The 23,738-nt window shown below is 41.7% G+C and overlaps 1 protein-coding gene across 1 annotated transcript in view; it reads left to right on the forward strand.

The window, feature by feature from the left end:
* The window catches only part of WLS (Wnt ligand secretion mediator), a 105,691-nt gene that overhangs the window by 73,303 nt on the left and 8,650 nt on the right, over positions 1-23,738 (forward strand). Inside the window, exons 6-11 of the mRNA XM_029230625.1 lie at positions 1,468-1,636; positions 3,759-3,856; positions 4,209-4,272; positions 5,993-6,136; positions 7,429-7,512; positions 14,097-14,250. Coding sequence (XP_029086458.1) covers positions 1,468-1,636; positions 3,759-3,856; positions 4,209-4,272; positions 5,993-6,136; positions 7,429-7,512; positions 14,097-14,250 — 713 coding nt within the window. The remainder of the gene's footprint in view (positions 1-1,467; positions 1,637-3,758; positions 3,857-4,208; positions 4,273-5,992; positions 6,137-7,428; positions 7,513-14,096; positions 14,251-23,738) is intronic.

Here is a 23,738-nt window from a genome sequence, read left to right on the forward strand (position 1 = left end):
TTGATGGTTCTCAGACATGCCCAGCACGCACTCACCTTAGAGCCTTTGCACTTGCTAGTCTCTTCATCTGAAGTGCTCTTTCCCAGGTATCATTGTGGCTCAATGCCTCATTTCCTTCAGGACCTGATATAATTTCTGTCTTAAAGGCTTTTTCCCATCTACCTTATTTAAATTGCACCCGATCTTTCTCCATTCTCCTACCTTGCTTTATTATACTTCTTCATAATACTCATTCTCTATTTATTTATTATCACTCCTCCCATACCCCCCACTCACCCCATCTGGATACAAGCATCACTAGAGCAGAATTCTTGCCTACTTTGTTTAGTACTATATCCCCAGCATTTAGAATAGTGACTGGAACATAGTAGGAGCTCAATAAATATAAATTTGTTGAATGAATGAATGGAATGATGTCACTCCATTGCTTAACCTTCTTATTGGATCCTCAGTCCTTTCAAGATAATTTTCAAATTCTCTAATGAGGTATGCAAGTTTCTTTACCAGCTCAGCCTTTTTTATTTCTCTGGTATCATGTACTGTCATTACCTGATATGTGCCACATACAGAACCCCAAATGCTTCAGGCTGTTCCAGACTCCCGTGCCTCCCTCCAGGCTCTTCCCTCTGCTTGGAATGCCCTTCCACCTCCCTAATCTTGACTCACAACTCAGTTCAATTTCTGTCTCTATCAAAGTGAGAAGTCCTGGTAGCAGCCTGTGCACACTTCTGTCACATTACTTATCACACTTTGTCTGGCTCAGCCACTGAATATACCTCCTTGAAGGAAAGAACTGGTGCTATATTCATTTAGGTATGTATGTCCCTAACAAAATGCCTGGTACATGATTTGTGCTTAATAAACATATCATGGGTATGAATGAAAGTGTGAATAAGTCAGTAACAAAATGAATGATATTTTGATAGAGAAGTGGAAATAATAGAAAATCAAAATAAAAATGAAACAAGCAGCTAAAATAATTTGTATTTCATATTGTTTGGAGTCACGTATTATTGAAACAAATATGCTTGTATACTTTATAGTTGCTGAGGATATCATAATAATGAGTGTTCTTAACGATCAGGTTGATGATAACCTGAATAGGTAAGAGCAGATAATTATATTCAGTGAGGTCTGTTTAAGAAGGCAAGGGAGGGTGAAAACACTATAGGAAGCTCTTGATCTGAGGTGGCACCAAGATAAAGTTCAGAGCATTCAGGAGGTTAGGGTCAGTTACTGTGTAGAAAGATTAATGTAACACTCCTTCATTCTGCAGTGGTGCCAGTGAAAGAAGACATTTAGCATCTCCGTGTAAAGACTCATTATGAGAGCAAAGAAACTGATCATATGGCTTCAGTCCCAATATGTAACATCTCAGTTCCCAAAACTGGGTTTTGATTTTTAAATCAAAAATGTTTTGCCTCCCAGATGAATAAAGTAGTTTTCCTGATATTGTCTCACCATCAGAGTCATCTTTGCCCTTGGGATTTCCATGACTTTTATCAATATCCCAGTGGAATGGTTTTCCATTGGGTTTGACTGGACCTGGATGCTATTGTTTGGCGATATCCGACAGGGCATCTTCTATGCAATGCTTCTCTCCTTCTGGATCATCTTCTGTGGTGAGCACATGATGGTAAGAGCGCCCTGGGGAAGAGGCAGTGGGTGAGGCAGAATAAACTAGTGGTTACAGGAGTAGTGAGCTCAAGAGCCCTGGAGTCAGACTTGTGGTTCAGGTTCCTGCATTACCACTTATAAACTAGCTGGCAAGTGACTTGACCACTCTGAATCTCAGGTTCCTCAACTATAAAATGGGTTTTAAAGGCTAATGTATAGGTTTTTCGTGAGGTTTAAATGAGATAACATAGATAAGTATTTAGCAGAAAGTAAACGCACAAACATTAATGATTATCACTCTTTCTTGTCCTTTGGCTTCAGCTCTGCTTGTCCCTAGGACCAAGGTAACCGCCAGAGAATGTGGGCCAGGCTCTTTCCAGCTGGCAATTTGTCCAGGTGGCCTAGTAACCCCTATTACCCTGAAATACTGACCTCCCTGGTCTCAGTTTGCACAGACACCAAATCATATTTCAAGAGGGATTGAAGATACCGTGGATAAAAATAAGAATGGTGCAGTCATCGCGTTGTGGCTAGGAGGATAGGCCAGCTGGAGCTTGGTCCTTGTGTCAGGCACATGGGCCTCATAGTAGAGCGGACTGTTTTTAAATTCCTTTATGGTTTGATCATTGCTTCTGAAGCCTCACAGCCCTTCCACAAGAGCAGTGAGCAGAGAGAAAGGCTTTTCCTTACAGCTGGGGTGGGCATGAGGGATCCTTCAGCCCTCGGCAGCAGGGATGGGAGTTGAGGGGACTCAGGTGCAGCAGCAGGACAGCCAGTCTGGGTGGATTGCCTAGCCTGGATGCTACAACATGTCTTTTACCTTTCCCTGTTTTCTCACTTTACATTCCTTCATTTTCTGTCTCTTAACATCTTTGTATGTCTATCAAGAGGAATCATTCTTCTTTTTAATGAAGATAGACTTTATTTCTATTTTCCTAACCATAAGAGACCTCTTACACTTGACGTATTTTAATGCATTTAAGTCTTTATTTTGTCCTCTGGGAACTACCCCACCTGAAAAAACACAAGTGATAAGTCACATCGGAATTTAATTCTGAATGAGTTATTTTGTGGATCACAGAACTTCCACTATCTAAGGTATGTAGGGGAGCAAAATTTGCCACTCAAAACCAAAATATCTCTTTGACGTGTGAATTATTTCTAACTGAAACAATCAAGGTTCAGAAGACTCAGGAAGAAACTTGGACCTTCCCCCTAACCGCCTAAAAGAATTTCAGTAGAGGCCCTGTTGCCTGAATAGAGCTATCAGCAGAGACATCTGCAAGAACATGGGCTGAGTGTGGTGGGGAAAACTCTAGGCAGGGCCTCAAAAATCAGTTTACTCCATCTCATTGCGTCTGCAGGGCCCAGCAAACATTTATTTACCAAACATTTGCTTTTCCATCTCCATGTGAATTGCCTTCCTTCCCTTTGAAGTCCCGAACCACCACCCGCAACAGCCTCTTTTGTCTTTAGCTGAAGATGGTATTTAAGAGGTGAGGGTCAGTGGTCTGGTGATTAGGTCAAGGTCTTTATAAAAGCTAAGCAAAGTGTGGATCTATTTTTTAGATAATTTATGGAAGATGTCAAGAAAGAGTTGATAAGGCTCTATCATGTAATTTTTTTTAAAAAAACAAAAAGCTACAACTTAGAGAAATGTTTTCCATTTGTGAACACTATGTTTCTAATCTGTATCATGAAGGAATTATGGAATGGGTGCATTTTTCTCTAAGTAAATTTTCCACCCATTTATCGCTATCAAAAAAAAAAGGGAGGTGAGGGTTTTGGCCATTTGGGCAAGTTACTCAGTTTTCCTGGGACTATCCTATGTTATTAAACTTTTGTTTGATTTTCACCTTGTTAATCTGTCTCATGTCAGACCAGCCAGAAGAACCTAGAAGGGTAGAGGAAAATATCTTCCTCCCTGACAGGTACAAGGCCTTTCTTTGTGTTCCCTCCTGTGGCATCCTGTCATTATGAGAACAGGATGAGAGCCCTTATGGATGGGCTCGTATGCTGGTCTAGCACGATGGTTGATACACAACAGGTGGCCAGCAAGGATTGTTGGATGACTGAGTCACCTATAGAATTGCTTTGCTCTCCCACATCTTTATCTCATTTTTCAACTTGGTTTTCCTCAGGATCAGCATGAACGGAATCACATAGCAGGGTATTGGAAGCAAGTCGGACCAATTGCTGTTGGCTCTTTCTGCCTCTTCATATTTGACATGTGTGAGAGGTGAGCAGGGGGATCGTGGGACTCTGGGCTGAAATGCATGTCACCAGGTCCACTCCCAGCTCTTTTGAAAAGGAGAGGGGGTGGTCGGGAGCCTGTAGGATGAAAGCACTGGACATGGTCACACCCTCAGATAAGCACTGGGATTAAATCAGAGACAGAGCTCTTTATAGATACAAAATATTTGAGCTGATTGTATTCTTCAAACTCCGTTTCTCTTTTAAGTCCTCCGTGACTTAGTCTAAATACAGTCTCCGCCCCTCTGGCTGAAAAGCTGAGAGTATGTAAGGAGGAAAGTTCCCCTTTGCCTCTGTATTAATTGTTTCTTGCCTTTCCATCTTGTTTCTCTTTGTAGAGGGGTACAACTCACGAATCCCTTCTACAGTATCTGGACTACAGATGTTGGAACAGAGCTGGCTGTATCCTTTCTTGATGGGCTCAGGGTTTTATTTCGTCCCATAGCGGCCTGGTCCCCAAGATCATTTTCTAAGTCCCGCTGATGCTCTCCATATGTGCTCAGCCAGGGCTTTGATCTTCAGACCAATGATAACGGCACAATTAAGGCAAATAATGAGGAGAATTAATGCTTGCTTTCAAGCCTGGGTGACAGCAGGCCAAATGAGGAGGTAGCAGCACATCTCCACGGCAGAAGAATCAGAGTAGCTGGTCTTACTGCTGCCTCTCTAAATGATCTGTTATACACTTGTTTACTGCAGACTGAAGCATGACTAGCTTTTCCCTGGAGCCACGGAGGTTCATCTCTGGGCCCCTGTGGGAGAGCCTGTTTCTGAAGTCATCTGTGTGCAAGGCTTCTTACAGTGACTTTGGAGTGCTGGCTTCCCATGCTGCTGCCATTCATTTCCAAGACCAAGTGGAGATAAGGCTAAGGGGATTAGTTCCAGAGGAGTCGCCCAGGCTTCTGGTTGATTGGCATAAAGTGTCTGAGTCATCTTTATGAAGCAGAAGCGACAGTCTTAGCTTATCCCTTTTAGGATGCTGGATTTAAATATTTTATCTTCCTCAACAATATGTTAAGTGCTTCAGGAGAAAAAGACTGTCCTCTGGAGAGGGGGCTTGAGTTGTATTCTTTCTTGATAGATAATATCTTGTCATGTGCTGGTGAATATGCTTTGTTTGGTCATGATCAATAGTATCATTGCTTTAAAGACGAGAGAGTTGAGCTCCCCCTTTCTGCTCCGCACCCCCTCAAATGTGAACTGCGCAACACCAAGAATATTTATAATGTTGAGTCTGCCTCAACCCCTTCATTCTATAGATGTGATAGAGGTCTAAGGAGGCAAATAAATTGTCAAGTCTTGCAGCAAACAACTCTTCATCTAAGGGTACCGTTGATTTTAGGAAAGACAGAGAAACTGCATTAAATATATTATTTAATGAAATATAAATGCTGAGTTCACACTTGTTAAAATTTTTTAAAATATGCAACTTGGCATGGAGTTGGAGCAGAAAAAAGTTGGAGTCTGGTCACCTGCCTCCCAAGCCAGCTCACTCTACCCCAAACCTGGTTGGTTCTCAGATTAAGCTTTGAAGATCGGCCTCAGAGTATATTGCTCCCACCCTCAGCTCCCACTCTGGCCATGCGTTCTTCTGCTCCCCGTTCCATTTGACAAGACGTTTCTCGCGGTGAGAGAAGATTGCGACAGCACTTCATCCCCGGCTTTACTTGAAGACCCGCAGTCTCAGGCCCGGTATCCCTTGTAGCGGTAGCTGCTGCTATGCGCCCAACCCCACTCCATGCCCTCCAGCTTCCAGGGTATCCCAATCTCCTTATAAAAACCCAGGGACGGGCTTCCCTGGTGGCGCGGTGGTTGAGAGTCCGCCTGCCGATGCAGGGGACACGGGTTCGTGCCCCGGTCCGGGAAGATCCCACATGCCGCGGAGCAGCTGGGCCCGTGAGCCATGGCCGCTGAGCCTGCGCGTCCGGTGCCTGTGCTCCGCAACGGGAGAGGCCACAGCAGTGAGAGGCATGCGTATTGAAGAAAAAAAAAAAAAAAGATTTTTATCCTCCCGAGAATTGCCTAAATATTTAGAGACAAAGAGTATCGCCCACAGAGATGGGGAGAGAAGTACCGAGTCCTTGGCGATGAGCTGGCCATTTCCTTGACCGGACGCCATCAGATGGCCTTCATCATTGTGGCTGGCATCTGCCTCTGCCTCTACTTCCTGTTTCTGTGCTTCATGGTCTTTCAGGTGTTTCGGAACATCAGCGGGAAGCAGTCCAGCCTGTCAGCCATGAGCAAAGTCCGGCGGCTGCACTATGAGGTGAGCACATCTCTGGGCTCATTCAGGAACTACTTGTTGTGAACACACACACACACACACACACACACACACACACACACACACACACACACACACACACACACACACACACACACACACACACACACACACACACACACCCCACTACACCTGGAGCTGTAGGGGAGATGGAAGCTTTTATTTCAAATACACAGTGAGAGATTCTCATGTAATGTAGAACCTCTAGGCAAAATAAGAGGCTAAATCCTACTCTGAGAGGCATCTAGCTTTCTGGCTTATCTAGATCTTGGAGTTTTCTGTGGTATAAATGTCTTTCTCTCCCCAATAAGGAGTAAACTTGTTCAGCAGGTTCTTGAGCTTTGGAATGGAATGTGGGTGTGTGCTAGATAGGAGACCTGACTATGGTAGAATTGGGATTTGGTTTGGAGTGAGGCTTTATTTAAAGTTCTCTTGCTGAGAATCAAAGGCTTGAGAGTGGGGTTCAGACCAGGTGATCTGATTTCCGGACTTCAATTAACCAACTTTCCCCTAAAATATCCAGCAGGTGCTCGCTCTGTTTATAGATCATGTCCCTATTAAAGAGAAACACACGACAGCCTCACATCTCTAATGCAGGCAACACATTCTTAATTTTTCAAGGATCCCTTAGGCTCATGCCTAAGTGGCTGTCCTTGGAGACATGGGCCTAATTCCTTTGTGCAAAGAGAAACAGAAACTGCAGAACCACAGGGTTTTTATGTGCAGCGGAAATAAGAGCCCCTGAATAAGAGATGTCTCTCCCTGAAACACAGGTTCCCTCAAATCCCCTCAGGAAAGCAGGGGCACTTTCAGAAGCTTTGCCTGTGTCTAGAGCTGGAGTGACACATGAGAAAATTCAACCAAATCCACTTCATGCTGATTACTATGCACATTTCTCTTTGTTCACTGGAGCAGAGTTTTATTACAACCGCAGAAAACTTGGATTTGGTAACTTTGAACCCTTGCAGAGAAGCATAACTAGCTTAGCAGGGAAATTAGCAGCCTCATGACGTGCTGTGAATATAATTTCCCAGGCTCTGGTATCACTGTTTCATGACAGATAAGAACGTTGGAAATACTGGACCCAGTAAATTTTCCAGCCATATTCACCTCTGCAGGAGAAATGTTACTTTGTGAAATTATTTTACTGTTACTCCTAGGGATTTGGTTTTACAAATTTCTTTAAAATTAGCTTTTGATAGATTTGTATATTGAGAAAAGGATTGGTGGTAGCTGGTAGAATGTTAAACTGCTGTTTCTCTCTTTCCTAATAGGGGCTAATTTTCAGGTTCAAGTTCCTCATGCTTATCACCTTGGCTTGTGCTGCCATGACTGTCATCTTCTTCATCGTTAGTCAGGTAAGTTGACCCTGAGAGGTCAGGATGAGAACGTCCTGAAAAGATGCCTCTGCTTTGCACAGAAAATTCTATAGAGCTACTGTGAAAGGAGCAGAGAGGCTGTTATGCTGGGCAGCTGATCAAACCATTGCTTTTAGGCTGCTCTAATCTGGGACTGTTATCACCTGGCCAGAGGTAGACTGAATTTTTCTTTCAGTACAGCCTCCTAGGAGGGAAAAGTTGCTAATTAAATTAAAAGCCTGCAGCTAGACTGAAGGGCACTTGTTTCATTTACTTAAGAGAATAACTTTTCAAGCCCTGTAGCAGATCACCAACAAGCAAGTATTCATTTGATTTGATCCTTATCTAGCATTAACATAGATCCTTTTACAGGCCATCAGCCATTCTTTGGAACAATTATATTGCCACTTAAACATGAAATGTAATTCAAAATTCCCCTTGATAGAGCTTTATCTTTCTTCTGGTTATTTCCAAAGCTCAACATTTTGCTCTACTTGAAAATCTCAATAATGGTAACGATAATGATTTTTAAATATTGGTAACTTGCTTTGGAAAGTACTGTTTAAATCATACATATTACGTACCTATCATGCTTTTGAGCTTCACAAAAATCTGATGGGTAAGTAGGATAGGCATTGCTATGCCAGTTTGCTAGAATATGAAGTCTAATGGCCTCAGAGACATTTCTCATTTATGCTGTTTTCCAACTGGGTGGGACTATGGATGGATTACTGAACACTTCTAAGGTTTAATTTTCTTATCCATAAAATGGATATAATAATAGCACCACCTGAAGAAGGCGGCTGTAAGGATCATATGAAGTAATGCTTGCAGAGTGATTTGCAGAGGGCCTGGCAAGCTGTGAGCGTGGGTAGCTGCGCTCTTATGAATAGCAGCAGGGTGAGTGCTGTACCAGAGGACATACAGTGAGTTAGGCACCAGAATCCAGTCTTTTGATTTTCTTTGCCAGCTGCTCTGTCATCCCTATATTTGATTAAAAGTAAGAATGTTAGTAGTGCAAATAGAGCCTTAGGACAAGACTTGCCCCATTTTGCTAGCAAGCTTCCTTTTAGGAGAGGGGCTCCTAAGCTTTTTTGTGTCCTGGACCCCTTAGATAACCTTAGGTGAAGGCCATGGCCTTCCAAACATCCAAAGGCCTCTTCTTTGAATGTTTTTAAATGAAAAAAATACTTTGGATTTCAAAGGGAATCATACAGATACATAGATAGATAGATAGATAGGTGATGTATATTTGCAGTTATACATATTACAGAGATTTCAGATATATAAGTGTAATCGATATGAAAATATGATTTCTATTGGTGACAGAATTACAGGTATTGCTCATATTATGGGGATTTGTTTCTTACATTCATAATTGAAAGAAATGGTAACTTTCAGTTAGAGACTGAAAAGATGTAATTTTATAAAAATTTTATAAAATTTTTTATAAAAAGTATTTTTTATAAAAAATTTTATACAATTTTAATTTTATAAAAATAAAGACGTAAAGAAAATAAAGACATAATTTTTTCCCACTCTAGTTCATGGACCCCTTGAATTCTATCCAAGGATACCCAAGGGTACCTCTAATCCCTAGAGCCCTGTTGGCTACGCCCACTGAGCAGTGTTAGTGCTGCTGCTGAAGGCTGATGTGAATAGAAAAAAATACAACAAATATATATACACATCTTCAGAGGGTCTGTGCACCACCTCTGCTTTGACCTATAACAGTGCTGTGTTTGTATCAGACTGTTTGTTTATAAAGCCTTGGAAACTTCACCCTCCACTCCAAATGCAGTAAAAATGTTTCAGATTCTGAATGAGTTTTTTATTCAACCAGCTGAGGCTCAAACAAGGGTGTCTGAGGCCAGACTTATCCCTTGGCTGATTCCCTCATGTGCCCAAAATGCTTTCCAGTCCTCAAGTCCCTCAGTAATGCACTGTGACACTTAACACAACCAGCTCTGCAAGGCTGCGAGAGCGGGACACACTCCTTGGAGAAACAGAACCTCGAGGAAGATGGGCTGAGGAATAAAAGGTAATACCAAGATACGTTCTCAGGGAGGCAGAAAGAAAGGACCCCTTTGCTCCTAACACGTGCTTCTGCTACTTTAGAAAGCTGAAGTCATTGCCCCATGACCCCATCCCATCCCACTTACTCTCTTGTTTCTGCAGAACGTCTCTCCCATCTGAAGGCAAGAGGGATTTTGGGCTGATCTTTAAGCTGGCTACATGTTGCCCAAATTTAATCTGGTACATGTTTCATTAGTACACCTTTCTGAAGCAAAGGAGGCCACCCTTCCAAGTCGCAGAGTTTGTGGCTTTTCTCCGGAGAAAAAGATTCATATTCTGCTGCCCAGTATTTTCTAACACGGCTGCAGCCTGTGGCTGGCTTTTTATATCTGCTGCGACAGTTGGCCTGGAGTGGATTTCAACTCTAAGGGGGTAGCGATGAGGTCTTTTGGATTCCATTAGCTCTTTACAGTCCTCCTGCTGGGTTATTTTTTTTTTAAGGTTTATTTATAGATATCTAAGACGTTTTCAGGCATAACTCTCAGTGTCCCAGGTACTGTATTAATACAATCATCAGAGGATTTATTTTTTAATGTCATTTTGGAATGTCTCAGCAATGAGCTCACCTGAAAGAAAACCTATTGGGTAACTTTCTGAAATAGATCCCAGCCTTAGGTAAAAGGAATGTATTAAAACTCCCATTATACTCTCAGGCTTGCTGGGAGAGCTTGCATTTAAGCCTCATGAAATATAATGCGAAGGGATCTCTCCAGGATATTGAAGCTCTGAGGCCAGGAATGAAAGGCCGACGGAAGCTGTGGAATGCAGTGACCTTGAGGCTTTGTAGTTGGGTACTGAGGTGCAGTCTTTTAATGCCTGCCATTTAAATGGCCTCAGTCATAGCAACCAAGTGATGGCACGTCACAGTCTGGTATTTTAGCCCCTTCCCTCTGGAAAAGAAAGAAGCATTCCATTTAGGGATGGCAGGCAGCAGGGAACAGAAGTGCAATGCAGGAAAGATGGTCACTGACCTTCACTAAGGGGATTCCAGGTGCTTGACATTTAGGTCGAGCCACATGCAGCAAACTCACAGAGAGCCTTCCCCAGTTCTTTTTTTGTATGTGATCACTTCATTCTGTTACTTACAGAGGAAATGTTTCCAGTAAGAGAGCCTGTGTCTGGGATTTGGAAACCTCGTTGTAAAGTGGAATGTTGGTTGTCAAGACTACTGGGTGTAAAGGGATTTGACCTTCACTTGGCTACAGGGGTATAATTGGGTGGTTTCACACAAAAGTAAATTGTTCAAATGTGAAATTAGGAAAAACGGGGACTTTTAGAAATAAGACTTCAGGCAGAGGGGAGATTCTTTTCTTTTTTTCTTTTTTTTTGGTTGGGGCTACCTGATTTTTCTCTCTGGAAGTTTAAAGGGGGTGACTGTCACCTCTTTGCCTTGCCATTAATAAGATTTTGGATTTACAAGGCCTGCTCTGTTGAGGCTGCTTATTGTGGTACATATTGGTGGGAATGTACTCGGAGCTCAGGATGTCTCAGGCATGAGTAATTGAGAGAGAAGAGGGGAAAGCACAATGGGGTCTCCAAACAGTAGAGTGACATTATGTATACAGTCTGTTTATGCAAATTCAACTCCTTGCCCTCAGCAGGAAGTAATGCATTTAGAGATTACAAATCAAATAGTACGGGTAATTCTGCAACTGCATTTTAAACAAGTGCAGGTGTCCCAAAGCAAGCATGGGATGGGGGCTTGAGTCTACTGTTTCCTCAGCCAGTCCTGGTTCCAATGCATCTCTCATAGTATAAGCATCTCACTTCAGTGTTTCTACTGAAAAACTGTATTTTGCATATATACCTAGTTTGTTATATACCAAACATTACTACATCTGGGATACAGAGTTCATATAATTACAGATTTGAATATAAAAATCTGTGTATGTGTGTATATATATATATATATATATATACACACATACTGTATAAATATTGTGCTCAATTAAGGTGAATTTCAAAGGAAATTTGACCTAATAGTTGCCTTTTAGTCTCTCTAACTAAGAGACTCATCCTATTTAAGATAATATTCCTACTCTTGTGTTGTATAATGGTTAGGAACACCCACCTTTCTGGTGGGTCAGAGCCACAACTTTCCGGCTGAGCAATCCTGGGCAAGACACTGTGTGTCACAGTTTACCACCAGTTGAGAGCAGATATTACCTGCCTACCTCACAGAATTGTTATTAAGACTAAATGATATCTTCCACGTACAGTTCTTAGTATAGTGCCTGACACACCATTAGCACTGAATAAACGTTAACTATCATTATCCTTGTTATTATTTCTAAATGTCTTAGCTTTGTTAATATCTACGTTGACGATTTGTTTTAAGTGATAATAAAGGAATATAGTAGAGAGCACTATTTAAATGATTTGACCTATTGACTACTCATTAGGCCATTGACTACTCCTTTTACTTTTAAGTGTGATTATTATGGTTTACTATGGACTGCAATATTTTCTTTTTATTTCTTAGATATTTCCTAAAAGTGACTCTTTCTGTACACCCTTTCTACCTCCCTGTATTTGGGCTGGCATTCTTGCACTCATCCCTGTGCTTTTGCCCATATTGATTCAACAAATATCTGTCTGTAGAGCGCCATTGTGTACCAGGCATGCAGGGGAGTGTTTCCTTAGATGGATCAGTTATGCCAGTCCCAGCAAGAATCAATCTCAGCAAAGTTGTCAATACTGAGTATTCCCAGCTTGTATTATGGGAAGTAGGCTCTCCTGCAGGCCCTTCCCCTAGCTGAGGGGCCCACTGCCTTAACAGAGTAGAAGAAAACAAGAACTGCCTTACTGCACACTACCTTTAGCTCTCCCAGCCTCATTTCCCCTCCTTGATCACATAAAGAAGAGTTCCCTTTGTTATGATAGCAGGTACATGGATTTCCAAAAACCTTAAGGCTACTTCTCCCCTTCTATTATGTGCATTAAAAATCATCTTAAGTATGCTCTAAGTGTTGTAATTTTTATAAAGTTAGGATACTCTGTACTTAAAAGTAAGAAGAGTGACATTTGGAGATGTTTCTAAGAAGCAGTCCTAAATAGCTTGAATGCTGGTACATTTTTCTAAAATCATTGATGGTTATGAAATCCTTCTTTGCCATAAAAACTTTCCTGAGCGTGTCATATAAAGTGAATTATTTCCCAAAGTAAATAAGAGCTAGTGGTGGTGGTTTGTTTATGAATCACAAAAATGAAAAATTATGTATTAACAAGGCCAAACTAAAACTGGCAAGTCTATAATCCATTAACCTGGTTAACTGACACTCTAGGTCTTTCAGAAGGAAATACCTGTCCTTATAGCTTTATTCTTCCTGGGGCCCCTGTGGGTCATGGGTTATACAGAGGGTACCAAATAAATATAGACCCACTGCCTCATAAACGGGAGGTGAAATCAACCTGCTTGTTTAAGTCATTAACATTTAGAGGTAGCTTGCCATCTTACACTTTAGCTCCTAGAAGGAGGGGCTCCTAGATATGGTTTATATAACCCAGCCTCATCACAAGAACATCAGTTCAATACTTTCTTTTACTCCCATTTAAGATTTCCTGGAGCAAGCGGAAGTGGTCAAAATCATTTCATTGATCTCAGAGCTGGCACAAATTATTAGTTCCTCTGCTCAACAGTTTTCTTGACAGCTCTTAGTGCAATCCATATGTCATCAGCCCTTAAAACAATTACCAAGTCATTAACATAGACAAAACCAGCCTCAAAACATTCTTGCCAAATTGTAAAGCATATGAGAGCTTCGTAAGCACCTTCGTGAGTGACTTACATAGGGTGACATTATAAAATAAGATTTTTTGAGTGTTTGCTGTGTGCCAGGAAATTTCTAGAAATATTTTTACTTAATTCTCCTTAGTAACCCTGCAAGTTTTTGTTTTGCACTTCAGAAAACTGAAGTTTAGAGTCTTAATCCTACTTCTCTTACATTAAACAGAAAGTGAGTGGTAGAGCCTGGACTTGAATCCAGGTCTCTGACTTCAAGCCTGTGTCCTTCTGCTTCTCCATACTGCCCCACTCAGGATAACTACTCACTCCGAGGACCCATTTGTTTATTTAACCAGCCCTGCGGTATATCAGGTGCTGAAGATACGGCAGAAAACAAACCAGAACTGGCCTCTGCCTGCAGGGAGTTTATATCCAGCTGGGAAGACAGGTAGCAGAGGAGGAACTATAATTGTAGATAAGCGTTAAGACTCAAATGCCGTTTCATCAAATTAGGGATAATTATGTGCTGCTGTTTTAGGAAGAGACACTACCCAGGTGATGCTGATGTGCAGCCAAGATGAGAACCACTGACTTTGTGCCTGACACATAGTAAACCCTCAATTAACCTTAATTCATACTAGTACGATTCAGATTAAAAGATGGAACCTTATGTGGCCCTTCACTTTCACATATATGGAAGAGACTTGGTGTTTGTGTTAGTTGGTTCCTATGTTGGAGTTGTTTCTTCTTGGTTCCAATTGAATGTTACTCCTTTATCCTGTAGGTGACTGAAGGCCACTGGAAGTGGGGCGGCGTCACGGTCCAAGTGAACAGTGCCTTTTTTACAGGCATCTATGGCATGTGGAACCTGTATGTCTTTGCTTTGATGTTCTTGTATGCACCATCCCATAAGAACTATGGGGAAGACCAGTCCAATGGTGAGTTCCAGCCTCTTTGGCATAGCTTTAATCAGGATAAGTAGGTTCCTGTCTCTACAAGACTTAGATAGCAAAGGCTCTGGGTTCCCCAGTCGAATGTTCCCTCCAAGTGTGAATGAACACCTCCAGGGACTCTGGGGCCATAAGACAAAACGCCAGCATAGGGCAGACATTTCTACTAAGTCCTCATTTAAAAAAATCTTTAAAATACATTGGGAATATTGCATTCTAGTCTACAATATCTCCCGGTCTTAGTACAAAAATTAAATTTACTTTCCTCAATTTTTTGAACAAAATTGACTGTTGGAAAGTGTGCTACATTTATTCTTCTAGTTTGAGAACCACAATCTGAGATATTGGGTGGATGGGGACTGAGCCCTGAGTGGAAGTGGAGCTAGCTTTGTTTTTCCTCTGCTCATTTTCCTGCAAGCCCGTTGACACATCCAAACTGGTAGCTATTCTCCTGTCCCCATAGCCTCCCTCCCCTTAAGTGCTAGTATGTGCTGTCTTTGGTGCTGCTGCAAGGAGCCTTGGAGAACTTAGTCCAGTCATTTTATAGATGAGGAAACTGAGACCCAGAGAAGGGAGAGGCTTGCCTGGGGTTCCTCTACCAGCCATGGCAGAGGGAAATGAACATTACTGCCTGGGCCAGTGCTGTTAACATGGAAGAGGTGACCTGGTAAACAGCACATCTGAGAGCTCCTTTTTCTTTGCATACTTAGGCCTACGTTGTCTGGCTCCACCCTTATTCTTTCTTCCCGTTTTCATGCCTGCTTTACCCTGGCCATGTGCCTCCTATTCCCCAAACAAAAGATGCTTTTTGTCAAATCAGAGCCAGTGCCCTTCACTCTGCCCTGAAGCAGAGATCAGGGCTTTAAGGTCTGCATGTCTGCGTGGCACCAAGGGCTGGCCTTGCTCATAGGAAGTGCTCAGCAAGTGTCTGCTGAGTCGATGGATTCATATCCCCCCTCCATCTGGGCCTGATAAAACCCTACTCGTCTTTTGGGTCCATTCAAAATGTTTTCTCCTCCTTCAAACCCATTCCTGATCACCCCAGTTGGAGTCTGGCAAGTTACATTCAGTAGAATATTGTTGCCATGGGATGTTGGTAGGCTTTAGTAGTCAGATGAGTTTGAGAATCATTGGGTTTTTAATCAGCATTAATATGATTTTACTCCAAGATATCTTAATGCCTTTAGCACATTAATTTGTACTATGTCTTCTAAAATGGGTGGGGGTAACAGCACTTCCAAATTATTATTTTTTTAAATTATTTATTTATTTATTTGGCTGCGCTGGGTCTTAACTGCGGCGCACGGATCTGTAGTTGTGATATACGGGATCTTTAGTTATGGCATGCGGTGTCTAGTTCCCTGACCAGGGATCAAACCTGGGCCCCCTGCATTGGGAGCACAGAGTCTCAACCACTGGACCACCAGTGTAGTCCCACTTCCAAATTATTAAATCAGTTGGCCCTGGAAACCTTTTTCCAGGCATGGTATCTTTTGGAACTGGTGTTCTGAAGAGCAGGCCTGGGGGAACATGACTACGCTTTTCACATGACACTCACCGTGTAGGTGTAGTAGATGAGTTTGCCTGTGCCTTCTCTCTCCTGCTGGAACACTTAACTCCTTAAGGGCCAGGATCGGCTCTTAAGGGTGCTTTGAAAATGTTGAGTGCATTAATGCTTTAGAAATAAGAGTTCTATATTAGCTTTCTTATTTCACAGATGGGCCAGTGATCCTGAGATAGGTCATCTTGAGATGAACATGAGGGATGGAGCAGGGAGAGGAGGGCATCTGTGCTGAGGGTCAAGGGTCATGGAATGGTCTCAGCCACCATCTGTCCCCAGTATTACACCTGCCTCTTCTGTACAAAAGCATCCTAGACACCAGGCCTCTCTTCTTTTCTACTCCATGACTTCCTGTCACACTATCAAGTCCATCTCTGGCCGTGGGTCCTGGGCAAGAATAAAGACCTTTGGCTCACCTACCCACCTGCCCAACTCTTGGTTTGATTGACTTCCCTTCTACAAAGCTTGTGAGCCAGGTAGCCTTCAGCTTCCTTTCCACTGCTAGCACTCTGTGTTTTACTCTATGCATGGTAATGGGAGCATGTAGTCTCTTAGTGGCCCTCCATAATGCCAAAGGAAGGGATTCTGGGCTTGTGAACAAGAATCTTGATTTCATTTCATGGCCATCCTCTTGGACTTTGACAGAAACCATATGGACTTGTCCTTGACTTGAGAGTATTAAGCAGGAACCTAGTAGGTGGAGTTCCTGCCTTCCAGGGAAATACTACCTAAAGCAATGGCTGGACTTCCTGGGATGTTGGAATAATAATCCTAGCGGGTAACAGTTATTGAGTACTGACCGCGTGCTACAGCACTTTATGGACATAAACTATCCTGGTTGTTTTTGCTGTGGGACTAGTGGCGAACTGCTTCCCTCTCTGTGCACCACTTCTCCCACCTGTACGTGATCTCTTAAAATCTTTTGGGACCATAAAATTCTATGGTTCTCTCCATTCCCGTTAGCAAGGAAGGGACAGAAGAGCACCTCCTTTCATAAAGTGGTAGCCCAGAGGGTGATTCCGTCACACATAAGGGATTTCTAAACACTGGTGAGAATTTGCCCAAGCCCAGCACTTTCAGGCACATGGGAGGCCAGAGCTGTGGCCAGGCCTGCAGAGGCAGGATGACTGCCTGCCACCCTGTGGCGTCAGATGCTTGAGCCGCGAGCCAAGTGTTAGGCAGCTCCCATGAGGACGTCTTACTCAGCACAGGAGCCACCCTCCTAGGCTTCAAACCTTGCCATTGAGAATAGAACTTGATTTGTTCCCCAACAGATTTGTTGTTGTTTTTGAAGTCTACACAACACACAGACCTGTAATTTCACCGAAAGCTCGAAAGCTATTCTCAACAGGAGGTCATATGCACTGAATCCCTTGCAAAGAGGTGTTTGGAAATGTCCATGGCTGTCCTGGATTGTCATTTATGACTGGGATGTGCCACTGGCATTTAGTGGCCAGATTCTAGGGATGCTAAATGTCCTACAAGGAGCAAAACAGTCCCTTATAGTAAAGAGTTATCCTGCCCAAAATGCCAATAGGGCCCTTGTTGAAAAACATTCAAGCAATCTAGCAGGCAGACTCTTTTGGGACCCTGTTCTGATCATAAACACGATTTTTAGTCACACGATTTAGCAGCCCTGCAGTGGTGACATGACCCACTGTGACTTTGCAGAAGCCCGTAAGCCCCTAGCAGCTTGTTGTGCCCTTAGCTTACCTGGCTGGTGCTGTGCCCTGTGCATTTGGAAAGGGCTCTTCCAAATTGGGTTCTCCGATCATTTTCCGTCTCTGCTCTCTTCCCTTTTCATCTCTTCATCCGCCGCCAGATCACACAATGTATCGTAGGAATTACGGAGCGTTTGTCAAAATTTTGAAGCTCCTTGGAAAAAGCTAATTTGGAATATTACATGGAAACCTAGAAAATGAACTCTCAGAGGGATACACTGTATTTTTTTAAATGTATCTTTATTGGAGTATAACTGCTTCACAATACTGCGCTAGCCTCTGTCGCACAACAGAGTGAATCAGCCACGTGCATACATACGTCCCCATATCCCCTCTGTCTTGAGCCTCCCTCCCTATCCCACCCCTCTAGGTGGTCACAAAGCACCGAGCTGCTCTCCCTGTGCTATGCAGCTGCTTCCCACTAGCTATCTATTTTACATTTGGTAGTGTACATATGTCCCTGCTACTCTCACTTTGCCAAGGCTTCCCCCTCCCCTCCGTGTCCTCAAGTCCATTCTCTATGTCTACGTCTTTGTTACTGCCCTGCCACTAGGTTCATCAGTACCATTTTTTTGTTGTTGTTGTTTTTAGGTTCCATATAGATGCGTTAGCATATGGTATTTGTTTTTCTCTTTCTGACTTACTTCACTCGTATGACAGACTCTAGGTCCATCCACCTCATTACAAATAACTCAGTTTCATTCCTTTTTATGGCTGAGTAATATTCCATTGTATATATGTGCCACATCTTCTTTATCCATTCATCTGTCGATGGACATTTAGGTTGCTTCCGTGTCCTGGCTATTGTAAATGGTGCTGCAATGAACACTGTGGTACATGTCTCTCTTTGAATTATGGTTTTCTCAGGGTATATGCCCAGTAATGGGATTGCTGGGTCATATGGTAGTTCTATTTTTAGTTTTTTAAGGAACCTCCATGCTGTTCTCTGTAGTGGCTGTATCAACTTACATTCCCACCAACAGTGCAGGAGGGTTCCCTTTACACTACACCCTTTCCAGCATTTACTGTATCTAGATTTTTTGATGATGGCCATTATGACCGGTGTGAGGTGATAACTCATTGTAGTTTGGATTTGCATTTCTCTAATAATTAGTGATGTTGAGCATCTTTTCATTTGCCTCTTGGCCATCTGTATGTCTTCTTTGGTGAAATGTCTATTTAGGTCTTCCATGCATTTTTAAATTGGATTGTTTGTTTTTTTGATATTGAGCTCCATGAGCTGTTTGTATATTTTGGAGATTGATCCTACTTCCATTGTTTCATTTGCAAATATTTTCTCCCATTCTGAGGGTTGGCTTTTCATTTTGTTTATGGTTTCCTTTGCTGTACAAAAGCTTTTACGTTTAATTAGTTCCCGTTTGTTTATTTTTGTTTTTGTTTTCATTACTCTAGGAGGTGGGTGGAAAAAGATCTTGCTGTGGTTTATGTCAAAGAATGTTTTTCCTATGTTTTCCTCTAAGAGTTTTATAGTGTCTGGTCTTACATTTAGGTCTTTAATCCATTTGGAGTTTATTTTTGTGTATGGTGTTAGGGAGTGTTCTAATTTCATTCTTTTTTTTTTTGCGATACACGGGCCTCTCACTGTTGTGGCCTCTCCCGTTGTGAAACACAGGCTCCGGAAGCGCAGGCTCAGCGGCCATGGCTCACGGGCCCAGTCACTCCGCGGCATGTGGGACCTTCCCGGACCGGGGCACGACCCCGTGTCCCCTGCATCGACACGCGGACTCTCAACCACTGCGCCACCAGGGAAGCCCTAATTTCATTCTTTTACATGTAGCTGTCCAGTTTTCCCAGCACCACTTATTGAAGAGGCTGCCTTTTCTCCATTGTATGTTCTTGCCTCCCTTGTCATAAATTAGGTGGCCATATGTGTGTGGGTTTATCTCTAGGCTTTCTATCCTGTACCATTGATCTATATTTTTGTTTTCATGCCAGTACCATACTATCTTGATTACTGTAGCTTTGTAGTATAGTTTGAAGTCAAGGAGCCTGATTCCTCCAGCTCCGTTTTTCTTTCTCAAGATTGCTTTGGCTATTCGGGGTCTTTTGTGTTTCCATACAAACTGTAAATTTTTTTCTAATTCTCTGAAGAATGCCATTGGTAATTTGATAGGCATTCCATTGACTCTGTAAATTGCTTTGGGTAGTGTAGTCATTTTGACAATATTGATTCTTCCAATCCAAGAACATGGTGTATTTCTCCATCTGTTTATGTCATCTTTGATTTCTTTCATCAGTGTTTTATAGTTTTCTGAGTACAAGTCTTTTGCCTCCTTAGGTAGGTTTATTCCTAGGTATTTTATTCTTTTTGTTGCAATGGTAAATGGGATTGTTTCCTTAATTTCTCTTTCTGATTTTTTTGTTGTTAGTGTATAGGAATACCAGAGATTTCTGTGCATTTATTTTGTATCCTGCAACCTTACCAAATTCATTGATTAGTTCTAGTAGATTTTTGGTGGCATCTTTAGGATTTTCTATGTATAGTATCATGTCACCTGCAAACAGTGACAGTTTTATTTCTTCTTTTCCCATTTGTATTCCTTTTATTTCTTTTTCTTCTCTGATTGCTGTGGCTAGGTCTTCCAAAACCATGTTGAATAAGAGTGGTGAGAGTGGACATCCTTGTCTTGTTCCGGATCTTAATAGAAATGCTTTCAGTTTTTCACCACTGAGTATGATGTTTGCTGTGGGTTTGTAATATGTGGCCTTTATTATGTTGAGGTAGGTTCCCTCTGTGCCCATTTTCTGGAGGGTTTTTATCATAAAGAGGTGTTGAATTTTGTCAAAAGCTTTTTCTGCATCTATTGAGATGATCATATGGTTTTTATTCTTCAATTTGTTAATATGGTGTATCACATTGATTCATTCGCATATTTTGAAGAATCCTTCATCCCTGGGATAAATCCCACTTGATCATGGTGTATGACCCTTTTAATGTGTTGTTGGCTTCTGTTTGCTAGTATTTTGTTCAGGATTTTTGTGTCTATGTTCATCAGTGATATTGGTCTATAATTTTCTTTTTTGTAATATCTTTTTCTGGTTTTGGTATCAGGGTGATGGTAGCTTTGTAGAATGAATTTGGGAGTGTTCCTTCCCCTGCAGTTTTTTGGAAGAGTTTGAGAAGAATCAGTTTTAGCTCTTCTCTAAATGTTTGATAGAATTTGCCTGTGAAGCCATCTGGTCCTGGACTTTTGTTTGTTGGAAGAGTTTTAACTACAGTTTCAATTTAATTGCTTGTGATAAGTCTGTTTATATTTTCTAATTCTTCCTGGTTCAGTCTTGTAAAATTGTACCTTTCCAAGAATTTGTCCATTTCTTCGTGGTTGTCCATTTTATTGGCATATAGTTTGTAGTAGTGTCTTATAATCCTTTGTATTTCTGTGGTGTCAGTTGTGATTTCTCCTTTTTCTTTACTAATTTTATTGATTTGCGTCCTCTCCCCTTTTTTCTTGATGAGTCTGGCTAATGGCTTATCAATTTTGTTTATCTTCTCAAAGAACCAGCTTTTATTTTTATTGATGTTTGCTATCGTTTCCTTCATTTCTTTTTCATTTATTTCTGATCTGATCTTTATGATTTCCTTCTGCTAACTTTGGGGTATTTTTGTTCTTCTTTCTCTAATTCCTTTAGGTCTAGGGTTAGATTGTTTACTTGAGATTTTTCTTGTTTCTTGAGGTGAGATTGAATTGCTATAAACTTCCCTCTTAGAACTGCTTTTGTGTTCCATAGGTTTTGGGTCATGATGTTTTCGTTGTCATTTGTTTCTTTGTATTTTTTTATTTCTTCTTTGACTTCCTCAGTGATCTCTTGGTTATTTAGTAGCTCACTGTTTAGCCTCCATGTATTTGTGGTTTTTACAGTATTTTTCCTGTAATTGATTTCCAGTCTCATAGCATTGTTGTCAGAAAAGATGCTTGATGATTTCAATTTTTTTAAATTTACCAAGGCTTGATTTGTGACCCAAGAGGTGATCTATCCTGGAGAATGTTCTGTGTCTACTTGAGAAGTGTATTCTGCAACTTTAGGGTGGAATGTTCTATAAATATCAATTAAATCTATCTGGTCTATTGTGTCATCTAAAGCTTGTGTTTCCTTATTTTCTGTTTGGATGATCTGTCCATTGGTTTAAGTGGGGTGTTAAAGTCCCCTACTATTATTGTGTTACTGTCGATTTCTCCTTTCATGGTTGTTAGCATTGGCCTTATGTCTTGAGGTGGGTTTATGCATGCTATGTTAGGTGCCTAAACATTTATAATTGTTATATCTTCTTCTTGGATTGATCCCTTGATCATTACATAGTGTCCTTCCTTATCTCTCGTGACAGTCTTTATTTTAACATATATTTTATCTGATATGCGTATTGCTACTCCAGCTTTCTTGTGATTTCCATTTGCATGGAATATCTTTTTCCATTCCTTCACTTCCAGTCTGTATGTGTCCGTAGGTCTGAAGTGGGTCTCTTGTAGACAGGCATATATATGGATCTTGTTTTTGTATCCATTTAGCCAGTCTGTGTCTTTTGGTTGGGGCATTCAGTCCATTTATGTTCAAGGTTATTATCGATATGTATGTTCCTATTACCATTTTCTTAATTGTTTTGGGTTTGTTTTTGTGGGTCTTTTTCTTCTCTTGTGTTTCCTGCCTAGAGAAGTTTCTTTAGCATTTGTTGTAAAGCTGTTTTGGTGGTGCTGAATTCTCTTAGCTTTGGCTTGTCTGAAAAGCTTTTGATTTCTCCATTGAATCTGAATGAGATCCTTGCTGGGTAGAGTAATCTTAGTTGTAGGTTTTCCTCTTTCAGCACTTAAAGTATACCCTGCCACTCCCTGTGGCCTGCAGAGTTTCTGCTGAAAAGTCAGCTGATAACCTTATGGGATTTCCTTTGTATGTTATTTTTTGTTTTTCCCTTTTAATATTTTTTCTTTGAATTTAATTTTTGTTAGTTTGATAAATATGTGGTTTGATGTGTTTCTTTTGGGGTTTACCCTGGATGGGACTCTCTGTGCTTCTTGGACTTGCGTGACTATTTCCTTTCCCATGTTAGGGAAGTTTTCCACTATAATCTCTTCAAATATTTCCTCAGACCCGTTCTTTTTCTCTTCTTCTGGGACCCCTATAATTTGAATGTTGGTGCATTTAGTGTTGTCCCAGCGGTGTCTGAGATTGTCTTCAATTCTTTTCATTCTTTTTTCTTTATTCTGCTCCTCGGCAGGTACTTACACCCTTTTGTCTTCCAGCTCACTTATTCATTCCTGTGCCTCAGTTATATTCTGTTACTGATTCCTTCTAGTGTATTTTTCATTTGAGTTATTGTGTTGTTCATCTGTGTTTGCTTGTTCTTTACTTCTTCTACAGCTTTCTTAAACATTTCTTGCATTTTCTCAGTCTGTACCTCCATTCTATTTCTGAGATTCTGTATCATCTTTACTATCATTACTCTGAATTCTTTTTCAGGGAGATTGCCTATTTCTTCTTCATTTATTTGGTCTTATAGGTTTTTACCTTGCTCCTTCATCTGTGACATATTTTCTTGCCATCTCATTTTTTTTTTTTTGATGAGTGGGATTGTGTTCCTGTCTTACTGGTCGTTTGGCCTGAGGCTTCCAACACTGGAGTTGGTAGGCTGTTGGGTAGAGCTGGGTCTTGGTGCTGAGATGAGGACCTCTGGGAGACCCCACTCCGATGAATGTTCCCTGGAGTCTGAGGTTCTCTATTAGTCTAGTGGTTCGGACTCGGAGCTCCCACTGCAGGATCTTTGTCCAGACCCCCGGCTCATGAACCGAGATCCCACAAGCTGCCCGGAACAGCCAAAAAAAAAAGGGGGGGAGAACAATAACAAAGTAAAAAATAAAATTATACTAAGAAATTAACAGATATGTTAGGAAGAATGTAAAAATAAAAATAGAGATGAAACAACAGCTGGAAGGCAAAACAGAACCACAATAATAAAAAAGAGGAGGAGAAAAGAAGAAAAGGTGGAAAAGGCCTTGGCTATGTAGGGCGGGGCCTAAGCAGGGGTGGGGTTTGGGCAGTGGGCAGGCCCTATGCTTAGGACCCACAGGACTGGAAAAGGCCCTGGGAGTGTTGGGGGTGGGGCTTAGGCTCAATGGAACAGAAGGGGCCCAGGTGTGCCTCCCGCCTCTGGTCTCAGAGCACTGGGGACCCCACCTGGGAGC

This window comes from Monodon monoceros, unplaced genomic scaffold, assembly GCF_005190385.1.
Source record: "Monodon monoceros isolate NGI ecotype Baffin Bay Population unplaced genomic scaffold, NGI_Narwhal_1 Super_Scaffold_18, whole genome shotgun sequence".
NCBI lineage: Eukaryota > Metazoa > Chordata > Mammalia > Artiodactyla > Monodontidae > Monodon > Monodon monoceros.